Source organism: Rattus rattus, chromosome 5, assembly GCF_011064425.1.
Source record: "Rattus rattus isolate New Zealand chromosome 5, Rrattus_CSIRO_v1, whole genome shotgun sequence".
NCBI classification, from domain to species: Eukaryota; Metazoa; Chordata; class Mammalia; order Rodentia; family Muridae; genus Rattus; species Rattus rattus.
This window is the reverse complement of record NC_046158.1, coordinates 49,145,215-49,163,410: the sequence shown is the minus strand read 5'-3', so window position 1 is coordinate 49,163,410 and position 18,196 is coordinate 49,145,215. Positions and strand designations below refer to the sequence as shown.

The following is an 18,196-nucleotide window of genomic DNA, read 5'->3' as shown; positions in this document are numbered from 1 at the left end:
GAAGGTAGGTTAGACAAAGATGGGAAAACCTCTGCTTCAGGCCTCTCTCAGATGCTGGCTAAGGACACTGTGTAGATTTAGAGTGGGTAGAAGTTGGGAGGTCTGTTCCTGTGTTCCAAAAAGATTGGAATTAGTCACTGGATATCATATTACACTTGGAGGTGGAAATTAAGTAGCTATTTGGGGGGGCTAAAAAAATAGCTCAATAATCAGAAGGGTAGCAGGCTGGTGAGGGGACTTGGGGGGAGGGGGTGCCTGCCCTTAATCCCAGCCAGGGCTACACAGAAAAATCCTGTCTTGAAAACAAAGAAACAAAACAAAACCTCAAGGTCTTTGGCTCTGGACCTGCAATTTCCACCCTCTCCCATCACTGTAGTTCAAACCAATCAACTTTTGTAGAGTGCTTTAACGAGGGCGGGGTGGGGGGCGGCATTTCTTTTTCAGGGGGGATTTAATTAACAGCAGTGAGATCCCATCTCAAAAATACCAAAATAATTTAATAAAAAAAAGGCCCTGGGTTCGGTCCCCAGTCCAAAAAAAAAAAAGAACCAAAAAAAAAAAAAAAAAAAAAAAACAAAATAATAATAAAAAAAAAATCCAAAAAATATATGAAGTTTATCCTGAGCCACTAAGATTGCCCATGGCCTAAGAATTTGAGTTCACCTTACCTTTGATACAGAAGTAGCCCTGGAGGCCACTGTAAATGGACCTCACCTCCTGTTTTCCTGGTGAAACTAGAAAGGGAAGCTCTACTACAATTGCCCTTTATACTATAGGAAAAAAAAAAAAAAAAAAAAAAAGGAAGTACTAGGGCTTTGTTGAGGCTAAGGAAGGGAAGGCTACCTGGTAAAATGGAAATCTTAGTTCTACCTCTTGCCCTGGGTAGAGACATGACATACTACTGTCTCCTTTAAGAGTTAATTCAGGGGGTTGGGGATTTAGCTCAGTGGTAGAGCGCTTGCCTAGCAAACGCAAGGCCCTGGGTTCGGTCCCCAGCTCCGAAAAAAAGGGAAAAAAAAAAAAAAAAAAGAGTTAATTCAGTGGTGCCTCTCTATTACCTGGTCAATAGTCAGACCCCATAGGAAGGCTGATTCACCTGAAGACAGCTAAGGAGATGGAAAAAAGGAAAAAAAAAATCCCCTTAGGGAGTGTACTGGCTAGGTCTGTGTGTCAACTTGACACAAGCGGGAGTTATCACAGAGAAAGGAGCCTCCCTTGAGGAAATGCCTCCATGAGACCCAGCTGTAAGGCATTTTCTCAACTAGTGATCAAGGGGGTAGGGTTCTTTGTAAGTGCTGCTATCCCTGGGCTGGTGGTCTTGGGTTCTATCAGAGAGCAAGCTAAGCAAGCCAGGGGAAGCAAGCCAGTAAGTAACATCCCTCCACGGCCTCTGCATCAGCTCCTGCTTCCTGATCTTGAGTTCCAGTCCTGACTTCCTTTGATGCTGAATAGCAATGTGGAAGTGTAAGCTAAATAAATCCTTTCCTCCCCAACTTGCTTCTTGGTCATGATGTTTGTGCAGGAATAGAAGCCCTGACTAAGACAGGGAGGTAGTGTACTCATACTTTGAAGACGCTCCTCCCGTGAGGCAGCTGCTTCCAGAGCTTCTGCCATATGGCACTGCTGAGCCTGCCTGCTTTTCCTCACTCTAACTCAAAAGCCATAACTTTTCATTTTCCTTTTCATTTCTTCTTCGGATACTGACCAAATGCCTAAGCATGCTATCCCTGCTGCTCTGGGCGTCCTACTTCTGCTCAATCACCTCACTCTCCTTTCAACACACAACTGTTTGCCAACCTCCATGGTGAACCTGCCTGCTCTCTCAGACCTTAACTCAGAAGGCGCGGCCTTTTCCCTTCCTGTGTCTCACAGCGTCGGGGTGAAATCTACTGAGGTCTGAATTACCTAGCATGTAGGACTAGAATGTTTCTCCACGGGGTCAAAAAAAAATCTGCAGAGTTATGAATTATGAAAGAGTGTAAGGCTAGAATATGCTTCCCCATAAAATGATAGAGTGTTGAATGGAAGAAAGTGATGCACCATCCATGTATTTGCCTAAGGAGGAACGGATCTCAAAGCCATGGCTCCCTTCGCCTTCTCCAAGGGAGAACAAAGGTATGAACATAAAACACAACTTTGACCCAAAGGGAGCAAGAGTTTGTTTATTCTGAGCCAACTATGAGCTTTCAAGGTCTAGAACATGGATTTACCGTGCCCCGAGTAAAGTACTCCTCTGTGACAGCCGCTATATAAAATTTCATAGTTCTAGGACAAAAGAAAGCCATAAATCAGTGTACTTACTGAGTGTGTTAATGAGCACTTCGGACAAGAGGGCCAGAGCAGAGTAGAAAAATCTCAGATTGCAAGAGATAGTTTTCTAAGGTGGTGGAGGCTAGAGGCTAAATGTAATAACAGGTTCCAAAGTTTTGCCAATGTCCTGTAAGGTCATACAGGGCACCCTGGGCATATACGGGACCTCCTGGTCCTGGGGTATATTAGAAAGCAGACTGAGCAAGCCTTTACTGATTTACTCGGCATTTCCCCATGGCCTCTGCTTCAGTTCCTATCTCCAGATCCTGCCTTGCTTAAATTTGCCTTGGCTTCCCTCAGCAATAGACTATGATGAGGTCATGTAAGCCATGTTAAGTCTTTCCATCCCAAAGTTGCTGCTGATCATAGTGTTTATAATAGCAACAAAAGGCGAACTGGGGGGAGGGGTCAAGGAAGACACGGACGTAAAGGTTGGGTTTCCATCTGAGGCCACACATATGTGAATAAAGACTCTCGCTCAGGGTAACTGGCTCGGTCTGCCACATCCCAAGTCTCCACATTCTAGCCCTTAATCAGCATACGGAGTCTTCCTGTCTTACCAGCTTGGAGGCGTTCCCCGGGGGTTCTGTTCACAAGCTTTACTAACTGGACTTTCTCTGTTTCTCATTTGCTCTGCACAATTGCTACCTCCAGACTCAAAGCCTTTTTCCTATTCTTCTGAAAAAATTTACTGCTTCTTGTTGTTAATACGCTGTTACATGTCCTTGAGAATGCCAGTTTTCTGTCCAACTTTCATTTTCTGTATTGCAAGTACCATGGTGTGTGTGTGTGTATACAAGTGAAACTGCAGTTCATTTCTCACATATACATATGGAATATACATTCTAATAAGTTTGGTTTTTTTCCCTTACTAGTCTACCTTTTTAATCAGGAGTCTATCCATTCCAACCCAATCACTCAGGAGTATTTTGTCTTACCTATTCATTTATTATATATGAGTACACTGTATCTGTCTTCAGACACACCAGAAGAGGGCATCGGATCTCTTTATAGATGTTTGTGAGCCACCATGTGGTTGCTGGGAATTGAACTCAGGACCTCTGTAAGAGCAGTCGGGTGCTCTTAACCGCTGAGCCATCTCTCCAGCCCCTGTATTTTGTCTTATCTATACTATCCAAGTTCAAGTTGGACCCAGTGCGGTGTGTGCTTATAATCTCAGCTCTCAGGGGTCCAACGATCACAAACTCAATGCTAGTCTGGCTTATATAATCAGTTTATGACCAGCCTGAATTACAGTCTGACTGTGTCTCAAAAAGAAACAGCAGCAACAAGAAAGAAAACCACAGACACTCGCAAACCCTTAAGCTTTTGGCCATGTAAACGCTCTTGTCCATCCAATGTTTTGTTTGCAAGGATGTTAATTTCCTCCCTTTCATTAAGCTCTTTATTAATTACTTTGCTCATTGCTGTGGCCATACCTGACAGGTTTCTGACAGTCACAGGCCACCATGGCCACCAGGGCATCAGAGGCAAGATGCAGTGGCTGAGTTTGAAGCAGTGACAACATACAGTAGCAGCTTCCGCACACGGTGGCAGACAGAAACAATGGGCAGATATAATCACCCGGGCATGTCCCAAGTGGAGCCAGGCTCCACATCCTCAAGTTTTCACAACCCTTGGAACGGCATCAGCAGCTGAAGGCCAAGTATCCAGACACACCAGCTCAGAGCACTGTGTGTGTGCGTTCAAACAGTAACAGTCCCTAGCTGCTTATTTCTGTAATTCACAGGAACTTCCTTAGGCCGTGCTATTAAGACAGAGCAAAGAGACCCAATGTTTAAAGGTCCTTGACTCGGGGTTAAGTGTCAGGAGTGCTAGCTGCTCATCCAGAGGACCCAGCACCCACATCGGGTGAGGGAACGCTATTTAGGAGACGCTGTCCTCTAGCCTCAAGAGGGCACTCCTGTGATAGACTCTCACAAAAACACATTCATAAAAACTAAACCTTAAAGAGTACTTTCAATATAAAAGGATTCTTTGAAAGACTTTATACGTGTATGAATGTCTTGTCTGCATGTATGTATGTGTGTTACATTGTCTGACGCCCTCAGAGGCCATGCTAAGATCTCCTGGAACTAGAGTTATAAGTGGTTATGAGCCACTATATAGATTCTAGACAACCAAACCTGGGTCCTCTACAAGAACAGCAGGTGTTCTTAGCCACTGATCATCTCTCTAGTCCATTAAAGAAAAGGAAACTCAACAAGCATGCAAAAAAATATTTTTTTGTACATTTCTATTCAGAAAAAAGAAAGCAGGAAGGATCAGCTGTGGCAACCCAGCATGCCTGCTCAATTATCCTGGCCCACTGACATTAATGCGTACCCCACACCCTAGCCCAGACCCACATTATAGCCATTCTCCCAACGGCAAAGTCAATGCTGATATTTAAGCTCCCAGTGACAGGTACATTAAAGAGGCTCAATTACATTTTTTTTTTTTTTTAGATTTTTTTTTTCCCTTATGTTGCTCAGGATGGCCTTGAATTCCCAGACTAAAGAGAGCCTCTTGCCTCAGCCTCTTAGGGAGCTGGGATTAAAGTCATGGACCACCACACTGGCTCAAGTGTAATTTTAACTAGAGGAGGGCACTTGGGTTTTTGAGTTGTAATTGACAACACTCAACAGTAAATCGTGGGTTGATAATGAGAAGACAGAAGGTTTTAGATATAAAAAGTTAGCAGTGTTTCCCCATCTGAAAAGGGATGCCCTCCCTTGCTCTCTTCCTACGTAAACGTTTTAACTCTGCACCATAAAAAGTGCTAAGTAAAAATTAGGTCATGTTAATAAGCACGTCCAAAGGGTTGCCCTTCCTCCCTGTTAAGTACTGCTGAAAGGAATTCTCTATTTTATAGATGGAGGAACAAGAGCCCAGACCTGACTACACCCCCACAGGGTCACGTTAAAGAGGTGAAGCTGACTTGCCCCAGCTCTGTGCTCTTAGCTAACACCACTTGTCTGCATTGAGGATGGCATCTCTAGCTGCTTAGCCAGGTACAGAAAGAAGTTACCACAAACGAGAGGCACTTTTATTCCATGGGCAGAAGACCGACTACACACAGGCCACTTGGTGATCTTTAAGGCAGTCTTCACTGTGGCTGAACTTAGAATGGATTACTCTTAGGGCAAGTTTAAGATTCATCCAGAAACAGGACTTGGGAGATGGCTCAGTGGTTAAGAGCACTGACGGCTCTCCCAGAGGTCCTGAGTTCAATTCCCAGCAACCACATGGTGGCTCCCAACTATCTGTAACGGGATCTGATGCCCTCTTCTGCTGTGTCTAAAGACAGTGACAGTGTACACACATATTTGAGATAAATAAATTTAAAAAGTTTTTAAAAAAGATTCATCCAGAAATTGTGAGCCCACAATTCAACTGTCATTGTCTTCACTCAAGCTTTTAGTTCTACTAATTTAGGAAGGTGGAGACAGGGTGATCATCAGTTCATGTCACCATGAGCTACCTAGTAAAGTCAATGCCAACCTGGCTCTGTGAGACCCTGTCTCAAAACACAAACAAAACAGTTCTCCTAATCTTATTAATGCTATATCTTTTGAGACAAGGTCTTCCTATGTAGCCCTGGCTTGTTTGGAATTTTTAAATAGTTGAGTTTGGCCTGGGACTCAATAGACCCACCTGAGTGCTGAGATTAAAGGAGTGTCACCGTATCTGGCTAATACCACCCATCTCAGTGTCAGGAGAAAAAAAAAACCTCTTTAAATTTAGGAGTTGAGGCCAGACCAGGCTACATAGTTTGATCACCAGAAAAATAGGTATGGGGGTGGGTAATAAAGAATTTAAAAAGGTCCTTTAGAAAGGCCAGAGCCAGAATGTTATTTATATGTTTCCAAGAACCAAATTTAACATTCATGTGTGTATGTGTGTATATACATACGTGTGTGTATATGTACACACACACACACACACACACACACGTACAAACTTCCAGCTGGCAAATGATGAACCTTAATAGAACACCCACCTCAATCTAATTATTGGTGAATTGAACACTTACCTGCCAGGCTCTAATGTAACAAAAGCAGCACATTCTGATCCTATAGGTGAGGACTTGGGGCAGATGTTCCAGATGGATAGAGAAACTGTTTCCTCCCCCGGCAGAGGACTAAGATGCATCAGGCCAGGGCAGCAAGAGGAGGCACTTAAGCTTTGTTCACGGCTACAAAATTACACTTGACTCCTCCACTCCTGAGTAATCACTGTGCTCTGCCGTGCCCTTCAAGCGAGCGCCTGGCCTGCAGAGGCGCTAGGCTGGACCCGGCTTTCTCCATCTGGGCTTTTCAGTTTGGTTTCATTTAAAAGCTTATGTTCGGAGTACTTAGCCATGGATCCATCCCCTCATGAATTTTCCTCTAGATGAGGTCTGTGGCCAACACCCCTACAGAGTTGGCCTCAGATCCTAATCAGGGGCACCCCCTACAAATAAACAATTGTTTTTAAGGGGCCAGCAGCCCATAGAGGAAGTGTGGGATCTGTTCTAGCACTCCTATCATGTGGCTCATGCCAACTGTAACTCCACACACACACACACACACACACACACACACACACACACACACACACAACAATAAAATTAAGGGGGTGGGGGTGGAGCCAGATGGCATAGGGGTAAAGGTGCTTGGCCCCAAGCCTGATTACCTCAGTTTCTGGGGACCACGTGGTAGAACTCCTGCCACTTCTTCACACTGGTGCTGTGGCATACACATGACCCCTCACGTATATACAGACATACAACTAAATAAACGTAAGAAATTAAATTCGCAAAGGGGAACTCCTACATTCAGGCATCTAGATCAGCCATCTCCACCCCCACCCCTGGGGAGGCATTAGCAGACACCAAAGTAGGCTTTTTGTATCTGACCATAATCAGGACTGGAGGGAAGGATAGCCTCCTACTAGCTTTTGGAAGCCACCTCTGACATTCGTTAAGTCTAGTCTCAACTCTCTGAACGCTGTTTCTTCGTCCCAACCCCCTTCCACCCCTCCCCCTACCTCCCCGCTGGCGACCCTTTGGTCTTCAGGAACTGCCTTTAGATTATTTTTTATGCTGCATGGGTAATTTGTCATCCTAGTCCTGAGAACACATTAGCCAGGACCTCACCATTTCACTCTTCCTTTAAAACCCCACTCTCTCTCAATTCCCCACTCTCTCCTCCTACTGTCCTTCAGTGGGTGTCCCATTAAGACATTTCCTTAAGAAGGCTGATCTTAGTCCTGCTTTCCTGATCTGGAGAGAGTTGAAAGCACCTCCCACCCACATTCTCCTCACATTCTGGAATATTAATACTTAGCCACAGGGCAAAGCATAAACCATGGCTGTGTGTGACCCCTGACATTTGGGGCAAGCAATTTGTGACAGGAATAAAGCATCCCTGCTTGCAACATTTCCTTTATGAATCCCTCTGTGGCAGAGACCCCTGAAATACCACCATTGTTCATGGGCATTCCTGTGTGACTTCTGGCAGCAGAACTTCTGTTCCATGTCACCTGTATCAAACTTTTAGAGAAAGCACAACTAAGGGTGGACTCAATGACTGTGATGGCTGCCTGTTGCTGTAGTAGTTAAGTATGGAATAGCCACAGAATGGATATGTGAATTGAAGCTATGAAAAGACACTGACCTAAGTCATTCGGGGTACCAGTGACATGTTTCATTGGGCAGCAGTACCTGTTTGTTTTCAAAGAACCAAGAAGGGCAAGACTCAATATGTAACAATGGTTACAGAAAAGTTACTCAATGTAGCAGGCACACAACATGTGCCAGATGGGAAATGTATTTGTGTCAGAGTGTGCTACATTGTCTAGACACTACCTACGCACTTAATTTTCTTATGATTTGATAATCTAGCTAGAGAAGTTATAGAAAACTGATTAATTCTAAATGAAATGGCCTACTGAAGAGAAGTATTTTCTGACGGGTGGATTCTGTCACAAACCAGGTATTAACCTAATATCCCATCCTAGCTGGATTAGTCTCATGTAGTCTCACAGTCTCCATGTAGAAGCAACTTGGCTATACGAATCTTCATTTTTTAAGCCACAGTATCACTGCAAAAGCAAACAACAGGGCTGGAGAGATGGCTCAGCGCTTAAGAGCACTGACTGCTCTTCCTGAGGTCCTGAGTTCAATTCCCAGCAACCACATGGTGGCTCACAGCCATCTGTAATGGGATCTGATGCCCTCTTCTGGTGTGTCTGAAGACAGCGACAGTGCACTCATATGAATAAAATAAAAAAAAAAAAAAAAAAAAAGCAAACAACAAAAACCTTACCGTGTTTGAGTCTTTGAAGCAGAGTATCAATGAAAAGAGACGGTTCCCATTTTCTAGGTATTGTGAATAAACCACCTGTAAGACTATATTTCTATGTCTTCTTTAAAAAAAATGCTCACCTATTGCCAGCAGGTAAATAAGAGATTCAAAAGAAGATTAAATACAAACAAACAAAAAAACCGCGACATCTTCAAACAACTCAGGAGGCCAGTAAGACGGCTCAGTAGGTCCTGCCACCAAGCCCAAGGACCCAAGCTTGAAGTTGGGTAGCACATGGAGAGAAAGAGCCAACTCCCAAAAGCTGTTCTCTGACCTCAGCATGTGCTCTGTGCCCACACAAGTGTACGCACTAGAATAAATAAAAGGAAAACCCTTTAACCACATTTACACTGTATCACTTTAGGTTTCTTTCGCTGCTCGGAAAGTATATGGGACGCTGAACAAACATTGAAAGCTTTACTTTGGCTGCTGAAATACAAAGAAAGGTAACTCGGGTTGTCATGTATCATCTTAGATTGTGGTTTCACATACATAGTGCTGTGTTAACAAGCGATGAGCACTTTCATAAAAAAAATTTATTTCACACTTTTATACAAATATCCACAGGTGTTTTCTAATTATGAAATAATTTTACAATGCTAGTTAGTATAAAAACCTATCAAATGCAAACAGACCAGTGACTTGACTTGAGATGACATTTTAAACAACTCTAAACTCAAAACAGCACAACATTCTTGTTTCCTTGTTGTTGAACTCCCTCCTAACCCTTACCAGGACATTCATTTTTTTATAACAAAGGTCTACAAACACTGTCAAGATATCAGCTTCCTGGCTGTGTCCTTTAAAGCCAGTGTGCTAGGCTCCAAGATACCCAAGCAAGAAACTGACACTTTACACACTACTAGAACCTGTGGTAGAGAACTTTTGTAAACAAGGCATCATTTGTAAGACCATTTTTTGAGTGAAAAAAGCAGAAGTAGGACCAGAATGAAAGTCTTTAATATCTTAAGGTTGTAATGTTTTATGAAAGAAAAAAAAAAAAAAAGAATTAAAACTCAAAGCAACGGTGGCACATTTAGCAATGTTTTGTTCTTTTAAAAGATGGAGAAGTGGCTGGGATCTAGCTTGGTCGCCGCAGAGTGCTGGCCTGGCATGCACAAAGCCTGGGGTTCAGTCCCAAGCACAAACCTGCAATCACAGCCCTGGGGTGGGGAGGCATGGGGATCGGAAGTTCAAAACTATCCCAAGCCACATAAGGAGTTCAAGGCCAGCCTGGGTTACTTGAGACCAAGTTTTAAAATAAGATAGAGAATTGCTTATCCAAACCAATTAACACCAGCTCGCGGTTGCCTTCCATATAACTTAATGATTGTAAAGCACAATTTAAAAAAAGTTTTGATAATATATTCAATCTCTGTTGACTATATATAAAAAAAATAATTGTTTTCCCCCTCCTATCAACCAAGGCGGGCCCAGGCATGCTAGGCAAGCACGTTAGCTATGAGCTAAACCTCCTGCTCCAGGCCTAAAAGTCTTATCGTAGTAGTCACAAGTCACCTGGAGGAATTTAGATTCGGTGAACGATTAGGAAAAAAAGCAAACATGGGGCTTGCTGGTTGAATGGGTCCAATGATATTTAAGAAGCTAGGTGCCGTGCGTGGCATTCCGTCTGTCTGGTACAGCTGTTTTGGCGACAGATGCTCTTCAGTAGTCTCACACTGGATTGGTCTGGATCCACATGGGTACTCGCGTCAGGTCCTGAATACACAGTGTTGGCAGCATTGAGCACACAGACCCTAGAGTTCAGTGAGCACGCTCACCTCTAAGAGTTGTGAAAGTTACAGCACGAAGTTCAGAAGTTCCACACAGGGCTCAAAACCATACACCCAACGCTGGGGAAGGACGAAACGTCTTACAGTCAACCCCCCCTTCGTCAGACTTTCTGGGTTGGGGGGAGGGCCTGCCAGAAAGGAGATGGTATCATTTACAGGTGAGTTTAAGTTATTCAAACAACCCTTGCATGTCAATAAAGAACTTTTTCTTTTTGCAGTAAATAATTAAGGTCAGAACAAAAAAACGACCTCCCAGGTTCTCTTCTCATTGCTTAAACCAACCTGAAGCATCTTTGGCCTACTAGTCAACAGCAAGATGGCTTGAAGAAAAAATAAATATCATATACAAACAAATGTAACTAGCATTCAAGTCTGTCGAACCTGTGCCTTAGTGACAAGGGAGACAGGAACCTGTGTGCATTTGGCATCAGCAAGGGTCCTCACTTCTAGGAAATGGAGAGAGAAGGCCAAAGGGTAACACCACCTTCTACTGCATATTTAATTTAAGACAGAACTTTCAATAGAGGCAAAGCTATCCATTGGCAGAGTCTTGAGCCAAGGGACATCATCTTGCAGGGTCTCCAGTCTTATGAGAAGGATGCTGTGGGAGCAGGCTGGGATGGCCACTCTGTTAGCACAGATGATGGTGGGGAGAGAACGTCCCGGGAATGCAGATGGGCAGGCCCTGCCCCAGCATGTGGAAATCAGCCACATCAAAAACCAAGGCAATCCGGAAAGTTAAATTAAGGCAGTTAAAGAAAAATCCACTCTACTAGTCTTAAACTTGGGCTGTGCAAAACAGGAGCCTGAGGTGTAACAATATCCACAGTTGAAACTGTAGGTCCGTCCTGGGTGTGGTCAGTCTCATATACGGGGCGCTGAGCAGGCTTTGAAGTCACCTGGATTTCTGAGCTGGGAAAAATAAGGGGGGCTTTGGGCAGTGAGGCTTTCTTTCCTACACCCTCCTCTATGAGTAACTTTCGTTTTCATTCCACTTCGGGGGCCACTTTTTTTCGGGGTTATCAGTGTGTTTCTCGTCGTTGATCTCTCGCTCTTCTTTCCGAATCCGCACCGCGTGGTATCGGGGAACACTGTCATCGTACCTAGAGCGCTTAAAGAATCCACACTGGGAGGGGGTGGGGGTGGGGGCAGAAAAAAACGAGACGGAAGTTAGTTAATCTGAACACCGGGTGCACTACAGCAGAACGTGTAAGCACTCGTGCAGCTAGGTCTACCTCCCGAGTGCTCAGAAAAGACACTGTTTCCTTTAAATAAAAGAAAGTAGCCAGTGGGATAAGCAGGGAGAATGGATGTGGACCTGGCAGAACAGCTTCCGCTCTAATTCTTGACTAGCAATTTAAGCATTTTGTGAAACAGTGCTTTAAGAGGGAAAATAAAACCCACCCTATAAGTAAAAGATCAAAATTTCCTATCACTAGATTGTTATAAAACATCTTGTATTTGTGTGGAAGAAACTGGACCTTGCGGTGTAGCCAAGGTCTGCCTCAAACTCATCATCCTCCCAGTCTGAAGCTCCCCTCGATATTAGGCCTGTGCATACCATGATCAGTCTAAGGGCATCCCTCTAAGGGTGTGAAGAAAAAATTACTTTCTATTTCTCGCCCATGAATAAACTGTACATCAGATCACAAGTAATTTTACAAACACTATTTGGTATGCCACGTTCTAACAGGTCCCTTTAAGACGAGTCTCTCTTCCCTGGGCTTTACATCCTGTGCCACCAGGTAGACTCACACTGCCGTGGTTCCAATTTAGCAGTTTTGTTAATGAGTTACAAAGTAATTGTGTTGTATAGTAACATCATGAATCAGTCAGTCATGAATCTCATGGGACTCAAGGACAGCATCACCACACTGAATTGTAGAGCACTCCCCAGTTTCTCCTCTTCCTTTAAAAACAGGAAGGAAAGAAAGGGGGGCGGACTTTTGAAAGGGAGGGGAAGTAAAGAAGCCAAATTATTAAAACTTATTTACTTAAAAAAAAAAAAAAACTAAACCAAAGTGCATTTTAAAAATATGCCTAAAATTTTTGAAGCGGATTTTTAAAACTTATAAACAAGAATTTACATTTTTTTCTTTTTTAAAGGAGTCTATTCAAATTTAAAAATGCAGTTCAGAAGTGGGATCTATGTAGAATGCTCAGTTAATGTCCTTATTTTGTGACAGCAACACGAATATTGTAAGTATATTGGAGAATGTTGTGTTATAAAATTGCCACAAGGCAAGGCAAAAATCACAATTCCAAGAGTTTTGTTTAGGCCATTTCTCTATGGTCTCATTTGTAATTCAATGCAGAAAAAGCCAATATACTTATTATAAAATATGACTATTGTCTGTCCCATTTAAAAACAGAAGGAAACACAGTTGGAAATGTGAAATCAAAATGGCCACGTTGGGATCACTGGGTCAATGCCACGGAAAGGAACTGTAGCAACAACTGAAATCCCTCTTGCCCATAGAAAAGAAAGGGGAACTGCCAACAATTCCTGTTTCCATGGGTTTAACAAATCAAAGGAGAAAAATATGAACTTAAAATCAGCTGAGAGCCAAGGTGGAATAAAGGGGCTATGCATGTGAAACCCAGTCAAACGCCATTACAACATGTCGAAATAGAAACCACCCTGGCACTTGGGTGTTGGAATTTTTTTGCCTGCTGATGATGGTCACTTGGGCAAAGGGCCACGTCCTGAAATACTCAAGAAGCCCATGTGCCGACAATGACTTTGTTGTAATGGCTTTGGCCCAGAAGAGATAGAGAGGAAAAGGAAGACACATACTTAGCAGCGCAGGACCACGTCCAAGTCGCAGTAAAAAGCACCCCAAGCCTGGAGCAAGGATGACAACGAAGACAGAAGAAGAGAGCCTCTTCCCAGGAGACACACAAGCTCTCCCACATGCAGCAGGCTAAGCAGGCAGTGGACAAAGCCTCTGTCCCTGGGAAGTTCCAAGACGAACAAGAAATCTGGGCCGATTTCTCATGCGCTTTTGAAAATTCCGAGCGGGACACGACGTTAGGAACACATGGCTGGCAAACTGGCTGGCAACGACTCTCTTAAAAACCTAATCAGACAAGCCAGCGTGGCTGCCTTCATAGCTGGGGTGTTGTTCAACAAGAGCACAAAATAACTCACCTGCCACAGAAGACTCTTTGTGCAACAACAACAACAAAACAACCACAACTGAGCTCTCAAGTAAAAATAATATAAATAAATAAATAAATAAATAAATAAATAAAATAAAATAAATCCAAGCAAGGCAAGACACTTGGAAACAACTGTTAATGGGACAGACACAGCAAAAGCTGTCATTCTTAAGTTAGCCACCACAACCACAGCAGGTCCCACAGCTAGCGATGAAAAACATTGATCAATTACCAATTAGGGAAGTAGATCAATACTATGCATCGGAAGTAAGCCTCTCTTTATCAGACGGCTGAGTGTGGATCTCAGCCTTGTGGTAGGTGGCATCGTAATGATCTTTCTTATTTCTCTTGAAGAAACCACACTACAAGGAAGCAAGGCATTTAGTCAATTTTACAGCTTTGGGTTTGAAAGCTAAAGAAAAGAGCACCTCAGACTTTAACCTAAGGGAACAGCCACTTCGCCGTCACCCTGTGCCAGCATTTAACAGTGTCTGTCACTCGGTGTTCCTACATAAAGACGACACACACTGACTAATTGGCTTTTCTATTTACAGCAGAAATCTTAGGGTCATCCTAAAAGGAAAAAAATACATGCACATCTGGCTGGAACTTCAGGTGATTTTTTTTCCTAGCAGGATGGACTCTAAAACGTCAGAACAGTCACGTCTGCAGTCTAGTGAGACGAACGACGGGAAACAAAGCCCGTAAGATTCAGTAAAGCCAAAATAAAACATAAATACGGTGTGTTTATCTGCTTCTGCAGTTAAATTTTATGGAACAACACTGTCTGCTGGGTACCTCTGGACCAACTGCTAGTGTGAATCACAGAATAAATTCCAACGGAAGAGTAACTGCTGTCATTTCCCCTGGATTCTGAACCACCATGCAACCCTTAAGCATGAGGAACTCATGGTCCTCCGTTTAGGTCACTCTAGATGAGCATAAAAGTGTGATTCCACTCTCTGCTCTTGCTCCCTTCATTCAACAGTGGGGAATTTTCCTATTCACTTTCATCGGTTTCACAGGCTGTGGAGCTAACTTTTGAAATACAACTCGGTCAGTGTGGTGGTTTGAATATGCCTGGCCCAGCGAATGGAAATAATTAGGAGGTGTGGCCCTGTAGGAATAGGTGTGACACAGTGAGGGTAGGCTTGGAGACCCTCTTCCTAGCTGCCTGGAAGCCAGTCTTCCTCTAGTAGCCTTCAGAACAAGATGAATAACTCTCAGCCCCCCCTGCACCCTGCCTGCCTGGATGCTGTCGTGCTTGATGATAATGGACTGAACCTCTGAACCTGTAAGCCAGCCCCAATTAAATGCTGTCCTTAAAAGAGCTGCCTTGATTGTGGTGTCTCTTCACAGCGGCAAAATCCTAACTAATACAGCTAAATAAATCTCCTGGCGAAATTGTGCCTCCCAGTCTAGCAACTCATAAAGGAAAAAAAAAATCTACATCTGCCTATTGCAAGGTGGGAGCTACCGACTGTACATGGTTACTCAAGCTGAGACAAATTTAAATTGAAAATGCAGCTCTTCCACTGCACCAGGCAAAGGTGACTCCTGGCGATCACGGGATGCTGCCGCTCTAGGACAATTCCACATTACAGATCGCTGTACTGGGATACGGTGACTTAGCCTATCTCCTGTGTACTTGTGGCTGTGGCTGTCAGGGTGATACATAGCGAACACACGTTGTAGTCACAAGAACTAGTAAATAGGGCAGGAAGAAAAGTAAACCAGAATGAAGATTCGTTTCTTTTTTCTTTTTTTTTTTTTTTTGACAGGGTTTCTCTGTGTAGCCCTGGCAGCCCTGGAACTCTCTGTAGACCAGTGGGCCTTGAACTCAGAGATCCGACTGCCTGTCTCCCCAGTGCAGGGATTAAAGGCATGTGCCACCAGTGCCAGGCAAAATGAATAGTCCTAAGATCCCTGAGGACTTTTGTCCTTTACTTCTAAAAGGACTCCTGTGCAAAAGGCAGCATTTATGAAAGAGATAAAGCCAGGATTCCTCTGGTTAGAGTGGAGCTCCCCAGTAGCCTTTGACACTGATGTAGATGGACAAGCTCAGGTTAAAGACTGCTGACTGTATAGCTTACCCAGCATCCCTCCGCAATGCTGGGGACTGAAGCCAGAGCCTAACACAGAGTGTAAAGCTTTACTGATAAGCTACATTCTTAAACCCTAGAATCCTTTCTGATCCTTAAATTCTTTGTTTTAAATATGAATAATTTTTATAGAGAAGAATATGAAACAGTAAGACTGATTTCCATGTGGAGGTTGAGGAAGGTATCCGATCATTTTAGAATCTACTTCAGGGTCTGGAAATTAGAACGTCAAAGAAGCCAATGAGATCACTTAGTCGGATCCAATTATTAAACAGCTGAGATCCAGGGGAATGAAAGGATTTGCCCAAAATTGTACACAGCTCAAGTATCCTAACTCTGCATCTACTGTCATGACTACCCAAGGATTCAAGACCGCTAATAAGATCTGCTCTGGGAAAAGACTGGCCTTGTAGCCTCTTCCAGAGAATACAAGAACACCCACCAGTATCAAAACCCCCAATTAGTTTTTAACACCAAGTAATTATACCAAGAGCCCTAATACTCATTGGCTGTATTTGACGAAGAAACCTACTGCTTGAGATATAGCTGAACACAACATTAAAGAATCCGTGTATCAGGAAGGCTACTGGTATGGACGGATGCCAAGCCTCAGAGTATCTCAGCCTGGCAAAGGGGAAGTTGTTTGGAAGAATGGTGCGGGGCAGGGGTAGACTCACTCAAAACAGAACTCAGGAGTATCCTTTATCTGCCATACTCTAGGACACGCTGGGAGGAAAAGGGTGGTCTGACCCTATCACATTCTTACTTCACCCCAAACAAACCTTCTGGAATAGACAGACACACCGGGAAGCACTCTACACGTAATGGCACTGCAATTCATGAAGCCAAATCGTTAGGCTGTAAATATCGTCTCCTCACATCATATCAGGTTCTACCAAGTCAGTCATCAAGATGTCAGTTCCCAGACATTTCTGTAATCCGGTACTGCCCATAAGGACAATAGACCTCCATTACTCCCTGGGACTCACATGAGACCTACAGAGGCTGTAATCTATTGACCGATGCTCATAACTATTTCCTACACACTCTTTTGATGGTACAGACTCTTCATGGGGAGGAAGCAGGGAGAGATTATCTCGCGCTGTGCAGTCAGAAGATCGGGGTCTAATGAGGAACACCACACTGAGCCTGGATGTTCTCCATGTTTGTTACATGCGAGAAACCATGAGATGGAGGATTATTCTGCCATCTTTTCCTACTGCTAATCTAGAGGTGCGGGTGGTGATTCCCCGTGGCTGACATGAGGGCTTTTACGGAAGGGGGAATTAGCAGGAATTTATATTCGGATCGAACTGTTATCTGTCACTTTGGCTTAGATTTAGGGTTTGATCTTAGATACAGAGAATGCTAAATAAAGTAGTAAAATTCAAACTGTCACTTATCAAACAAGCTGAATTATATGTGAGGCATTAAATGTATTTTAAGAAACTTTTTACACACAAGTAATCTTTAAATGTAAATTATTATGTAGATGTGTGGGTAATCCTTGTAAAAAGTCTCCCAGATTTGCCATAATTTTATGATAAAATGTTGAAAAAGGGGGCTGCAGAGATGGCTCAGCAGTTAAGAGCACTGGCTGTTCTTCCAGAGGTCCTGGGTTCAATTCCCAGCAACCACATGGTGGCTCACAACCATCTGTAATGAGATCTGATTCCCTCTTCTGGTGTGCATGAAGAGAGCAGTATACTCCCATACATTAAATAAGTAAATAAATAAATAAATATTTGAAAATGTTGGGAAAAAGAGAAATAATAAAAAAAGAAACTACAAACATATCAATATGAATCCTCGTCTATAAAAAAACATGAAATTTACATCCCAAACTCAAAAGTGACAAACATGACTTACCTTCCACAGTAAAAACACTAATAGAGCCAGCATCAGAATCCCGGCAAGCACAGCCAGGAGGATGATCCACCACGCTATCCCTGAATACTGAGCTACCGTCTTTGAGGGGAACACCGTCACTCGAACCTGCAGGGCACACAAGAGAGGTCACTATAAACCAGATGTTCACACAGTGGGCACATAGAGGCCACTATAAACCAGATGCTAGCTCACACAGTGGGCACTGATGGCTGCTGTTCTGCTCAACTCTGCTCTTGTGTACATGTTCTGAATGAAGTGTTAAGGACAGACAATTCACTTCCTTTGACAGCCATTTCTCACAACAGAATACTGCTTCAATGGTCTCTCTCTCTGAAGACCTTACCCAGAGCCTGGGAAGGCCTGGGCTGTATTTCTAATGCAACTCTTAAAGTGTGTGTGTGTGTGTGTATATGTGTGTGTGTTTTAAAGAAAAGTAGAGAAAACTATACAATGATGTACCCATAATTCCCTTTTGAGTCTGAACAGCTATCAGCAGCTAACTGGTTTGGTTTTGTTGTTGTTTTTAAATCTTGCTGTCCCACATGCTTAGTAAACATGTTCTACCTCCAAGTTCTACCTCCAGCCTTCA

At 43.4% G+C, this 18,196-nt stretch overlaps 1 protein-coding gene across 2 annotated transcripts in view; it reads right to left on the bottom strand.

Moving 5' to 3' along the window:
• Nucleotides 1–9,063: 9,063 nt before the first annotated feature.
• The window catches only part of Itga6 (integrin subunit alpha 6), a 72,535-nt gene continuing 63,402 nt past the window's right edge, over nt 9,064–18,196 (bottom strand). The window contains exons 24-26 of one of the 2 annotated variants that reach the window (XM_032903480.1): nt 17,587–17,712; nt 13,848–13,977; nt 9,064–11,579 (exon numbers count right to left, since the gene is read on the bottom strand). In XM_032903480.1, coding sequence (XP_032759371.1) covers nt 13,870–13,977; nt 17,587–17,712 — 234 coding nt within the window. In that variant the 3' untranslated portion in view covers nt 9,064–11,579; nt 13,848–13,869. The remainder of the gene's footprint in view (nt 11,580–13,847; nt 13,978–17,586; nt 17,713–18,196) is intronic. The other variant, XM_032903479.1, reaches the window with a different exon arrangement.